At 42.9% G+C, this 12,469-nt stretch overlaps 2 protein-coding genes across 2 annotated transcripts; one reads left to right on the top strand and one right to left on the bottom strand.

The window, feature by feature from the left end:
* Positions 1-551: 551 nt before the first annotated feature.
* Positions 552-4,478, top strand: nms (neuromedin S). The gene is made up of 7 exons (XM_030112131.1): positions 552-564; positions 1,572-1,618; positions 1,768-1,824; positions 2,172-2,198; positions 2,282-2,335; positions 2,834-2,908; positions 4,425-4,478. The coding sequence occupies exons 1-7, from the start codon at positions 552-554 to the stop codon at positions 4,452-4,454; spliced, it is 303 nt and encodes a 100-aa protein (XP_029967991.1). The 3' UTR covers positions 4,455-4,478.
* A 1,190-nt stretch (positions 4,479-5,668) lies between these two features.
* Positions 5,669-11,557, bottom strand: pdcl3 (phosducin-like 3). The gene is made up of 6 exons (XM_030112758.1): positions 11,476-11,557; positions 10,712-10,829; positions 8,379-8,469; positions 7,866-8,009; positions 7,054-7,262; positions 5,669-6,173 (listed from the first exon to the last, which is right to left on the bottom strand). The coding sequence occupies exons 1-6, from the start codon at positions 11,479-11,481 to the stop codon at positions 6,025-6,027; spliced, it is 717 nt and encodes a 238-aa protein (XP_029968618.1). The 5' UTR covers positions 11,482-11,557; the 3' UTR covers positions 5,669-6,024.
* Between the last annotated feature and the right edge of the window lie 912 nt (positions 11,558-12,469).

Raw genomic sequence — 12,469 nt, 5'->3', positions numbered from 1 at the left:
CTGCCTCCTCATCACCTCCTTCATCACCTCTCCTCTCCTTCAAATTAAGAGCCTCCTTTTTCTCAAAGTCACTTCATGTCTTTTTTTTTCTGAAGCTCATTTCAAACACCAGTAGTTATTATAATTAAAGTCAATCTAATGCTTTCAAATGATTCAATAAATACTGAATTACTAAGTCAATGGTTACAGATGTTAAAGCTTTTTAACATGTTATTTTGCTTTTTCTGTAATTTTTTTTACATTTTGAAACATTTATTGGACGTGTGTTGAAGTACTGCAAAGTGAAATCAATATAAATGAAACGAATGTTGAAAGACAGAAACACTTGAATTTGTTGGAGAGTTGGTTTTATAAAGCTTCAGAACATTAAAGACTGATGTAGTTGTATGTAGAGTTATGGTTTTCGAAATGCCTCTGTAGAGTAGAACAGAACAGAATAGAGAAGAATAGAATAGACCTAAACATTGTATCTTTTCTACTTTTACAGGATCCAGTGAGAAACAAATGCCTGTTGAGACACTTTTTGCTATTAATGCTGTAAATGTTGAGGAATGCCTCATTTTGGTCAGTTATAGCAGCAGGATGTTCAATTTTAACTTTCCTTTAAGTCTTTAAATATCATTTAACAGATTTTAAATATATATCGGAAAAGTCATGAAAAAGTTTCAGTTTGGAGAAACAGTAAATAAAACCTCATGTTCTGCTGTTTCTGCTCATCTCTTCTAATGTATTCGTCTTTCTGTAACCAGTCTGTGAATATTGAGTTTATCTTCAGTACTTTCCTTCAAATTATTTTTTTTTGCAAAAATGAGAAAAAGACAAACAAAAATAAAATCCCACTAAATTTTGATGATTGAATTGATATATTTTTTTTATTATTACTTTCATGAGGATTAAATAACAGATAAATGTCAGGACTGTGCCTCGTTGGTTTTATCAGTTTGGATGAAAATTGAGTCTTTTAATTCTCTTCAGCTGTATTTAATAGAGGAAGAAAAGCATCTTATTTTATTATGTCAGACATAAGTTGACGTTATGTGACTGAAAAATCCTCAGAGTGTTTTTATGGAAAACAGTTTTACATATTATTCTTTTTAAACTCTTTTTTAAAAGAGCTTCCTTTACTTTGTTTCATTTCTGTGTTCAGTTTTCAGGGTTTATCTGTAAACAGAAAAATTTCCTATTTTGTCTGTTCTTAAAGAAGCTTAGCACGTGTTTAGGATCATTAAAATACATTATATATGCACATTAATGAATGTGAATGGTTTTATATTGGGATGTTTTATGGATATTTCACTTGAACCTCAGTTTCTTTTTATCCATCTTTTCTTTTTTCTGTTTAAATTGTTTCCCCCTTTTTTTAAGTTTATTTAATGATATTTGAATATATTATGTAAAACTAACAGTAAATGTCAGTGAAGTTTATGAATATTGTGCTAAAAAAATCTATTTAAAACTTTCAGACCTCACAAACAGCCTTTCAACAGTTAATGAGCATCAAGCCAAAACGATATTTTCTAAACAGTGGAATAAATCTTGGTAAGAAGTTCTCTCATGTGCTCCTCATGCAGATGCTCATCCTCTGGATCTGTGGGAAGACGGAGTCCAGCTGAGAAGGGTCAGAATTTACCTTTCAGTCTCCGAGTTCACTTTTTACATTTTAATTCTGAGTCAATCTGGTGGCTAAAATAAATATTCTTTTGATTTAATTTCGCTCAGAGCGAGTGGTCTTAATGTTCTGGCTGATCACTCTGTGCCTCTCTGCAGGTTCGCGGTGCCCAAAGTGAAGACTCCAGCGATGTGCTGTGGACGGACCAGAACCAGGTCGGTGAGAACAAACCTGCTTTATGAAGCTCAAACCAAACGAACTGATCTGAGATCTGCAGCAGGAACAGCTTCCACCAAACCTCCATCTGGAGTCATGAAGCTGGTAGAACCTTCCTCCCGGCTCAGAGCGTTCCTCACTCAGCTTTGTTTTATACACAGAACGTTAATGTCGACATTTTGTTTCAAAAGATTCTCACTCAGTTTGAACTTTGAACCCGAAATGTCTTTTTCAAAGAATTCCTATTTTCAGGGATTAAGTGCTGGATTATCGGATCTTTTTGAACGATAAACCACACTTTGACTTGACTGCTGTGATTAATGTAACGTTCTGTGTTCCCACTCAGGAACAAGTCCAGAACGTCTTCAAAAGGGTAGGTCTTCCTCCCGAATGTCGCCTCCGTATGAGCGAGTGAGTGGCAGCTCATCCGCTCACCTTCTCCTCGTCTTTCCTCAGTTCCTGTTTCATTATTCCAAAGGACGGAACTCTGTGGGGGCGCTGCAGCAGGAGGTGAGCACAGAAACAGACAGCAGCAGAGTGGCCGGTTTGACCCAGTCTGAAGACTCACGCTCTGTTCACACGTTTCACATCGTTTTCACGGTTTCATGTTTACGAAGGTGTGTGACGACGACGGCCGTTCACACTGAAACTGCTTAGTCAGCATGTTGGCCTGGGCCCTGGAGTCTCTGACTGACCATCTTAAAGGGATTTCTAGGACCGTGTGCCGAGATTTACCACAGCTGAGCCACTGACTCCAATATAGAAATACAGAAATCAAAGAGCCTGAAGCGGCTCGGCTCAGTGTGGAAGAGAGTGTTGAAATGACTGGAATCATCCAGGAAGGACATCCACAGCAGCATTCGATCATCAGCACTGATCTGATTTGACCTCACTGCCTGACCTGTAAACTCTGGTGGCCCCGCCCCCTTTAACCACGACAAACGCTCCCGGAACACGTTACATCCCTGCAGGTTTCTCCTCCAATGTCACTAATCTGATTCTCTTCAGCCTCATTCAGTTCATCCTCTGCTGCGGCTTTCACCCAAACTCTCCCAGAGGAGAAAGAAGAAGGTGATTCTTCTGGTGAGAACACACACACACACACACACACACACACACACACACACACACACACACACACAATGAAATAAAAGGAGTGGAAGAGTACAGCTGGAGTTTTTTACTTCCCTCATGAGAAGAGTTGCTCAGTCCAAGGGGGTCCTAGTCCAGATCCAGGTTATCTCAGTCCTGATCTAGCAGGGTCTTAGTCCTGATCCAGGAGGGTCTCGGTCTCCAGAGCTCTGAATCTCCTGATTCCACTGCAGCTCTGCAGACAGCCTCATCATGACCCTCTGATTGCGATCAGCTGTGTCGGAGCAGGTACTCTTCAAGAATGTCAATATATTCAACCAGGAAGTATTTCGTTCATTAACACAAAATAACAAATGTTACATGTTTCTATTAAAGGTGTAATTTTTAAAAAACAAATACTGTTTTTTGGGCTGCTGTAACAGTGAAATTTCCCCATCGTGGGATCAATAAAGTTTTTATCTTATCCTATCTTATCTTTAAAAGCAATAGACAAGGTGAACTCACAGAGTAAGGGGAAGTAAAAGATGAATCTGTGAAAAAGAAAATAACTACAAGATTAGAGGGATGTAGAGAATGGATTCACTGAAGCAACGGACAGACTTTTAATTCCTGTGTAAATCAAATTAAAGCTCCATTCTGCTCTATATGACCATGCAAACGCCTGAAAACTGTATCAGGGATTAACTTTTATTCTGAATAATCCAGACGGTTTATTCTCCTTCAGGAGCAGAATTGAGTTAATCAGTAAATTAATTGTGACTTTATTCCAGTCGTTCTGCTCATCCGTCGCCATGACGCCAAATACCAAGATGGCGGCCGGCGGTTCGACTCGTACGGAGACGGTTTATTTAACGGAGCTTTAGATGGAATGGATTTAATGAAGGGAGCAGAACAAAGAGGACAATTTCAAAGCTGCAGCATCAAAGTTAACCCAGAACGAAAGAGAGAAACATCGCTGAAAAAAATGCTTTTACTTCCGGTATACGTCATACGTCACGGCCGCCCCGTCCAATCAGAACGCTGCACAGCCCTAGCGGGTTTAATCCTTAATTTTCACATGAAAATGCGAAATGTAGTGAATATAATTCTTGGAATAAACCAGTTCTGAATTGAAAATACCCATGATGCTTAGAGGTGAAGCGACACCTCGAGGCTGAGTGGGAACCGAAGAGTTGAAGACGTCGTTACAGAACAGAACAGAGAACCTGACATCAGTAACGGTTCCTCTGAAAGAGTCCTGCTTTCAGGCGCGGCTGGCAGCGGTTAGCTTCAGCCTCCTGCTGCACATCATGCCGAATCTTTTTCTTCTAACACTGGACTGTTTTTCCTTCCATCCGTCGCTCCACTGATCTCTTTCCCGCTCTTGAACACTTAACCTTTCAGGAATCGTCCGTCTGGGATGTGCAGAAGTATTGGAGGACTGATTAGGGAGGAGGCGGCATGAATCTCAGTGAGTTAGACGATGTAACTGCTGACGCTGTTCTCTCTCCCCTCCTGATTGAAACAGAAGATCCGAGCTTTGCCCGAAGGGATCTAGTGCGGCGGGAATCTGACCGACGACGGGAACTACAGCAAACGGATGGAGCGTGGCCGGCGGCCTCCGGACATCCATCACATCCAAGGCCCGCCGCCGGGCGGGGGCGACCCGCCGCCTCCCGGACCAGCCTCTCCAGACAGAAACACCGCTCTTTGTTCATAGGAAATAAATTATTGTGTAGATGGAAAAACAAAAACCTACAACCGCACTGCCGTGTGTCTCATGTGTCCGACTGACAGTTTGGTGTGAAAAAGGACGAGACCTCCGAACATCGAACTGGCCTCAGCCTGCTGCACAACGAAAAATAATTAAAGTGCCGTGAAAAAGAACTTAACACTTAAGTTTTTAATGTTTGTACAGTATTTTTGTGAAAATAGTTTATTTAACAGAAACTTCCCGGTTTTCTCTTCCTGTAAACGTCCCGGAGGCGTGTCCTAACTCTGCATCCAATAGAAATCCTTACATTTTCTAAGCCCCAACCACGTGTTGCAAAACTGCCATTTCACAGATTTTTCATGGGTAAATTGCGGGATCTCCTGCACTCTCGGCCAATCACGCCCCGTTTACGCCATGAAGGTTCCAAGTGAAATGCCAAATTAAATGTACTCACAGATCTTCCTTCAACAGGTTTGTGTATTCCACGTGTTCATGTTTGGAGTGTATTGTTCTCTGCACCATGACTCAAACGGCTCCCTCTAGTGGCCCATCAGGAAAACTGCACCATTTTAACGTTTCATTTTCAAACTTTTGTCCTGTAAATGCAAAAGAAAATAGTGGTTTCTCATTTGAACTGTCGTGTAAACGAGGCCGGAGAAAACTCCCAGAATGCTCAGTGAGACAAAACAGGATTTTCTCATGATGTACCGGAAGAGTAAGTTAAGCAGCGACGCCACAGCGACGAGGCTCATACCGCATGCAGCTGCTGTAACTCTTCACTTGTATTTTCACAATAAAATTCACTTACAGTCTCAGCTGATGTGTGAAACGCTCACAATGAATAATTCAGTTCTGAACATTTCCGCTAATGATTTCCTCATAAAAAAAAGTGGGAACCTGAGCTGAAGCCCTGCGGCGCCCCCTGGAGGAAGCCTGCCACCAGGTTCAGCTACAGGAGCTTCTGGGAACACTGTCAGGTGGAAAATGGAACTTTGGAAGCAGCTTCAAGACAACATGAGGAACCAAACACCAGTCAGGACTCTGGGTTTAAAAACACATCAGATGCAAAGAGCTGAACTCATTTAATCCAACAGAAAACATGAAAATGTACATTTTGTCTTTTAATTATTGTCGAACAGAACGATAAAAAACTGATGGTGTGGTTTTTACGTTGGAGGTGTTTTAAATACAGTTGTAGTCAAAGTGTGGATGTTTGTTCACGTCACTTTTACACGTGAGAGCAGAAGAGAAGCGGCCGAGACGAGGCTGTGGGTTTGATTCCCTGACGCCTGGAGGCTGCCCGGCAGCCTCTGAGCAGGAGCAGCGCCTCCTCCGTGGTCAGAAAACACTCTCCTCTCCTGACGGAGCGTTCCGGATGTAGCGTCTGCGTCACGGTTCAGTTTGAGTCCTTTCTTTAGTCGTCCTCGTCGTCCGAGTCGCTGCCTCTCCGTGTGGGAAGAGAACTCCTGATGGACGACATCAGTTTGTCCTCGATCTGCTTCCTGGGGTTTTCCTCCAGGTCCGTCTTCACCGCTCCGCTTTCTGATAACCTCCACTCCAGCTCTGTGGGGGGCGGGGGGCACACACACACACACACACACACACACACACACACACACACACACACACACACACACACACACACACACACACACACACACACACACACTCTGATTTTAGGTAAACAACAATAAACATGTTCAGCCTCACAATAACAATCAGTGTGTCGAGACACTTGATTCCTCTATAATTCCAAATAAAGCCTAATTCTGCTCTAAAATCACTGAAAACTCCACTCAGAATGAAGTTTGACTCCCAACAGCCCGGCGGGTTTATTCTCCTCTGGATCAGAATCATCTGCTACTGAAGCAACTTCATTCTGGTCTTTCTGCTCCGTCGTGATGACGCAATATTCCAAGATGGCGGCCCGCGGTCCGCGTTTCGACTCATGGAGACGATTTATTTAACGGCAGTTTTCAAAGAATTAGATATAATGAAACAAGCGGATCGATGGGAGCAGAACAACACGGACATTTTCAAAGCTGCAGCGTCAAAGTTAATCCAGAAAGAAAGACGAGAAAAACGCTGACTACTTCCTGGAGACGTCACTACGTCACAGCCGCCCCGTCCAATCAGAACGCTTCACAGACCCCGGCGTGAGAGAGGAGTTGATCCTTCATTTTTACCATGTAAACTTCAAGCTCATGAACATAATGCTGAATTACTTAATTCAGAATAAACCAATTCCGAATTAAAAACACCCTGAACCACACCCAATATGAATTCTGAGGACTTGAAGACGACTGATCATGTGACTGACTCCACACCGGCTGTCAGTCAAAGGATTTATCAGTTTTCTGTGATTTGTGGCTCGAGGGTTTGAAATAACTGCAGTTTGGGTGAATTATCCCCCCCCCTGCCCTGACGTAAACGAGACGGACACCTTCAACTTTGAGGTTCATGCCTCCGAACACCAGCGGGCCGATGAACTGCGCCTTCATCTCCCCCTGGAAGTAGACGAAGACGGTGGGCAGGTTGCGGTCGGGGTAGTTGGGGATGCAGGTGGTGGAGATGGACTTGAGGAACTTGGTCTGGGGGAACTTCCTGGCCAGCGAGCTGAGGTGTTGGTTGATGAGGCTGCAGAGAGGGATGCTGCAGGGCAGAAGAGGCGACACTGACCGACTGACCGACTGCTCCAGGGATCTCTACAACATTCAGCTTTTCTGCCTTTTTTTTACCAAATAAAAATGAATGCAAAAACTCAAATAAATCTATTACAATCACACGTAAACAATCTGAAGGTCGCATGTAAAACACAGAACTCCAAATGAAACAGTTTAAAATGAAGTTAAATCAGTTTATGAAGTGCTGGGTCAGATTAACTTAAGTGGGTTAATTTATCTGAAGATTCTAATGATCAACAAATAAAAAAGATTGAAGTCTGTTTCCATGACAACAATCTCTGGAGTCACTGAAAACAGCGTTCTGAAAAAGCCCCGACTCCGTCTCCATGGAAACGGAGAGGAAGACTGAAGACTGAAGTCCTCTAAAATAGAACTGACCATCATTTGGGGTTCTGTGGGTCTTTTACTTTGGTAATATTGGATTCAAATTTAAAGAGCTTTCAGAGGGAGCCCCGCCCAGTGGGAAACTTCAGGTCTCAGTGCTCGGAGTTTCTGCAGTAAAACACAGACTGTAAATGCTGATTCCCTTCAGCGTGTCTCTCTGCGGGGTGACGGAGTGACGGAGGCCTACCCCTGCTTGTAGAGGTGCAGCACCACCCAGATGCCCTCCCCGGCTTGGTTGACCTCTTTGACGTAGTCCTGTCCAGAGATCTCCCCGACCTCGCCGAACACGTTCTTCATCTGCGTGGCTTTCCACTCGGCCAGACGCTTCTGTCTGGAAGGAGCCGCGGCTCGGTCAGTACGAACTCACACTCTGGACACGGCAGCAGGAAATGACTTTCTGAAAAGGCCTTTTGCATGAGGAGGAGCAGAAAACTCCCTTGTTTGCTTCATTGTATTAAAGTGTATTTTTACAACGTGTGAAGAGCAGCTCTGTCACACACATTCATTCAGCTTCAACACTGACTTCAGAGTTACGAGAGTCAATCTGCCTACAGCAGAATGACAACAACAGCCTTACTTCTGACACCAGGGAGCGAGGATCGAGACTGGATTCATACGAAACGCGCTGTCAACCTTCAGACTGAAAATCACTCCTGTGACTCTTCTTTTGACGTTCCTGATGCAAACAAGCTCCACTCACCTGTACATCTCGATGGCAGCCTCGTCGTCCTCACCAAACTCATCCTCGTTCTCCTCCAGCTCATCCAGCATCATGCTCTCGTATGTTTTCACTGTTCAGATGAATAAGAACGTGGTGGAAAGGCTGCTGTAGCGCTCACAGCTCACTCTGATCTCTTAAACATCAAGATCTATTTCATGGGTCAAGTATCTGTGACACCATCTGTTTTTCATATTAGATTCTGGATGTAGAATAGTTTGCACTGATTTGCTTTTTTAAACATGGACCTTTGAGTGTTTCATCCAGACAAATCCAGATCTAATTTTGTACTTTGATTTAAATTATAATGAGCATTCTAAGGATTATATAAACACAGCTATTGGTCCATGATGCAATGCAAGAGAGACGTTTTAAGCTAACCTTTAAAGGTGCTGTAGGCAGGATTTTGCTAGTCAATGCTAATTTTTCTGTGTTTTCTTTGGATTATCCATTGATAATCCTTCAGGAGTGTAGCATAATTGCACTACCGTCAGGGCGCAGCGTTTCCATCTGTCTCTTTTCTGAGCTGAAAAGGAATCTCCACAGCTCCAGGTATCTTGGACCAATCAGAAGAGCCCATGAGGCTCTAACCGTGATTGGTCGAGGGGTGTTCGTCGCACGTTCTTATGGGAGGGGCTTAACTTGCGTGAGGGCGTGATGTCAGAGAAAACAGGACAGGATTGGCTGTGCTGGGTTTCAAATCGCCATCTTAAGCCGGCCACACACTACAGGATTTTTTCAATCTTCCCCGATTCAGACACCACACACTACACGACAGCAGAGGACAGATCGTACCCGATCTTCCTCTCCTGATCGTCTAGTGTGCGGTGTCACTCCGGAGCAGACCACACACCAGCAGATTCTTCAGCCGAGAATCGGCTCCTCACTCCTCCAAATCTCACGTCGTCCGACGTGACTTTGTGCTGTTTCCCTTCATTGCTGTTTTTACATTCATCTCCACTTTCAATAATAAGTGGAGAACTCATTCGTTCCCTCAGTTCATTCATTCACATCGGTATCGCTCCTTCAGTGCAGACCCCCACCCGCCGTGCGCACGGAGCACGGACTGTCAGCACCTTGTTAGAAAAATTAAATGTTCCAGTACAGAAGAGGGAAACATAGTTTCAGATCATTTTATTATAATTTACATTTAATAATAATTCAGCTTATTAGCTAATCTGTTTGTGTGTTTTTTTTTGTTTTTTTTTTTTTTACTTTTGAGTCCCGAGTGCAGCAGTAGAATAAAGTTATTAGCAGACCGTGTCAAATAAAAGCTACTTTTTTAAATCTTTTTTAAATCATCAAATATCTTAAATCATTCTTTATGTCCACAGATTTGATAGTTTAAATCAGAGTAAAAATAAGTTGAGCTTTGATTAGGTAAGTTTCATTACAGTCCGCTCTGTCTCTGAGGGCAGGAATCAGTGGAAAGTTTTTTTTTTCTTTTATTATTATTTTTTTCTTCCCCATTCTTCCGTGATGGTTAACAACGGAGATTAATTAAAACATTGGGATTATTGCAGGACTGGCGGAGATGCAGATATTAGATCGGAGTTTGGGTCTGAATGGAGGATCCAGTTCATCCAGCAGCGACAGGATGAACCATCACTTCCTGTACAGCTGAGTTTAGGAGCTCTGGCTTTTCTGTTTCACTGTCATATATAGTGAATATATTTCACAGACATATATTCATCATCCAGCCCTGACAGCTGTGAGTGGATGTTTTTAATCAGCGGCACCTTGGTGAGACGGAGCTGTTCATCCAATCAGAGAGCTTTATTTCGAGGGTGTGGACAGCTCTACTCGGAGCTGATCGGCGCCTCTCGGAGCTCCACACACTACAGGATTTGCGATCGGAAATATTGAACATGTTCATTATCTCCGATCTCCCCTTCTGACGCCTCCCGAGAGGCTCCGACCGGAAAACATCTCTCGGAACACACCGCACACTACACGAAGATCGGACCCGAACTCATTAGCATACTCCCGACAATCGGACCCTGTCGGCCTCGATCGGGAGGAGAGGATCGGGGCAAAATTCGGCCCGATTATCCTGTAGTGTGTGGAGGCCCTTAGATGGGTCAAATTGCCATCTTGCTTAGGTAAACCTGAGCAAGATGGCGGAGATGCGGAATCCTGCCTACAGCACCTTTAACAGCCTGAGAACACCTCAGAGTATCAGCACTGATACCTAAATTAAGATGTCATGCATTTCATCTCATTTGGATCAGTGAAACCATTTTCTAAGTTATAAATTTTAGAAAAGATAAAATAGAATGATGTGCATACAAATGACAAAGTTCTCTTGTTCTTACCGACAGACTGTTGTTGGAGAGCCAGCTCCTCCTCTTCATCGTCTTTTGGGATCTCTTTGGGGGGAAGGATGCCTTTTTTCCTCAGGATATCGTTCCACTCGGTGTCTTCGTTGGGGTCCTGCAGACAAAACAAACCACAGCATCAAACCCACATCAACCTGTACTCAACCTACAGCCTCGGAGCCAATCTGAAGCCCAAACGAACACTGGCATCTGTGTAAAGTGGCTGTAAACACAACAGATTACTCTGGTTTCCATTTCTAAGTGTCACACTAACCCTAACCCTTGAAACGAGCTACAGTCAAATGCTACCCCCAGGAATTAATGCTGGGTATATAAAATAAGCTTTCATACGTTCAGCATTTACTTGCATATCATACATGCTTCATGACAGCTCACGCGAAAAAAGCTTCCGATCTGTAAAAATGACACATTGGAAGGATTTTACTGAGACATTTAGTTGAACTAATCATCGGTATGTCAAGACTTTTTTTTTTAAATCTCAGAATGGAAGAAATTTACTTGAGAAAGCGACGTGACCAGGAAACATTTTTCCTCAAGTTTGTGCTAATAAAAAGAAGAAAACATCATTTTATTCAGTATTTTGTAGATTATAAGCTTTAAAGAGGAAGTTACACTTAGCTTCAATGCTAACTGTCAAACATCTCGACCCGAAAACAGTCTTTATTATTCACATGTAACATGGATAACAGTTCATTTTGAGTCGTTTCATTCACCAGTCGTAAGAATAAACGTTTACCAACCTGCATTTTGACAATTTAAAGACTTGGAGAGTTGAGAAAAAAATCACACCGCTGCTCTCCTCCCACAACCGGAAACAGAAGGAGCGCCCGCTGGAAGGTTCCGGAAAGAAACAATAGCGAACGATTTTTTAGAATAAACACAAAACTCGCCCACAGTACCAATAAAATCGATTTTATGGTCATTACTTTGACTTAAGTATAATATGTTACTTCAAATGTGTAAAATTTCGTTAAGTCCTGATTTGAAATCGTCGGAATAAAACTATGTCCGCAGGACAATAATAACAGTGACACACGTTTCCGTTAGAGGCTCAATATGACCATATAAGGAGAAAGCGTGCGGCGTGAACCCAAACAGGTGGAAAACACACACACACACACACACACACACACACACACACACACACACACACACACACACACACACACACACACACACATCGGGGACTGTGCCCCCAGTTCAGTGTCTGTCTTTAATACTGAACCCATGCAAAGACATTTCTAAGTTGTGATTCATCCCAGACATTCATCCAGCTGCTGCTCTCAGGTTCAGATCATTTCCAGACTGACTGCATCATGAAGAAATGTATCGAGGGCCTGATTAACCCAACTTTAAATTCTGTTGTATAGCTTTTTATTTTTGACATTTTTCTTGCTGTCAGTTAAATACAGACATAATGGTTTATCAATGATTCTGTAGCAGCATAGTGACATCTAGTGGTCACTTTGAAATGTGATCCACTTCTCAATGTAAGTAGCAGGAGCAGCTTAATTATAGTCTAAAAACCACAGATATATTTGGAAACATCACATTTTGCCTGGCAAGCTGCGACCACCGTTAAACCACTAAACTAACATAAATGAAAGTGTGGGCAGGCTGCCACTGGGGGGCGCTAAAGAGCTTCATCAGCAGGATAAACCTTTTCCCAAACTTGAGTTTTTTCTTCTACATTTTGGATGTAACACTTTGCTCAGAAGTAAATGTGTGTAGGGT

This window comes from Salarias fasciatus, chromosome 16 (genome assembly GCF_902148845.1).
Source record: "Salarias fasciatus chromosome 16, fSalaFa1.1, whole genome shotgun sequence".
Taxonomy (NCBI): Eukaryota; Metazoa; Chordata; class Actinopteri; order Blenniiformes; family Blenniidae; genus Salarias; species Salarias fasciatus.
Note: the sequence above shows the minus strand (reverse complement) of the source record. Positions and strands in the feature narration are given on the sequence as shown.

Coding starts and splice junctions, on each gene's coding strand:
- pdcl3 (XM_030112758.1), bottom strand. Junction 8,470..10,711: donor TCTCCAACAACAGTCTGTCG/GTAAGAACAAGA, acceptor TCATCTGAACAG/TGAAAACATACGAGAGCATG. Junction 7,263..7,865: donor CTGCACCTCTACAAGCAGGG/GTAGGCCTCCGT, acceptor TCTGCCCTGCAG/CATCCCTCTCTGCAGCCTCA.
- nms (XM_030112131.1), top strand. Junction 2,199..2,281: donor TCCAGAACGTCTTCAAAAGG/GTAGGTCTTCCT, acceptor GTCTTTCCTCAG/TTCCTGTTTCATTATTCCAA. Junction 2,909..4,424: donor AGAAGAAGGTGATTCTTCTG/GTGAGAACACAC, acceptor TGATTGAAACAG/AAGATCCGAGCTTTGCCCGA.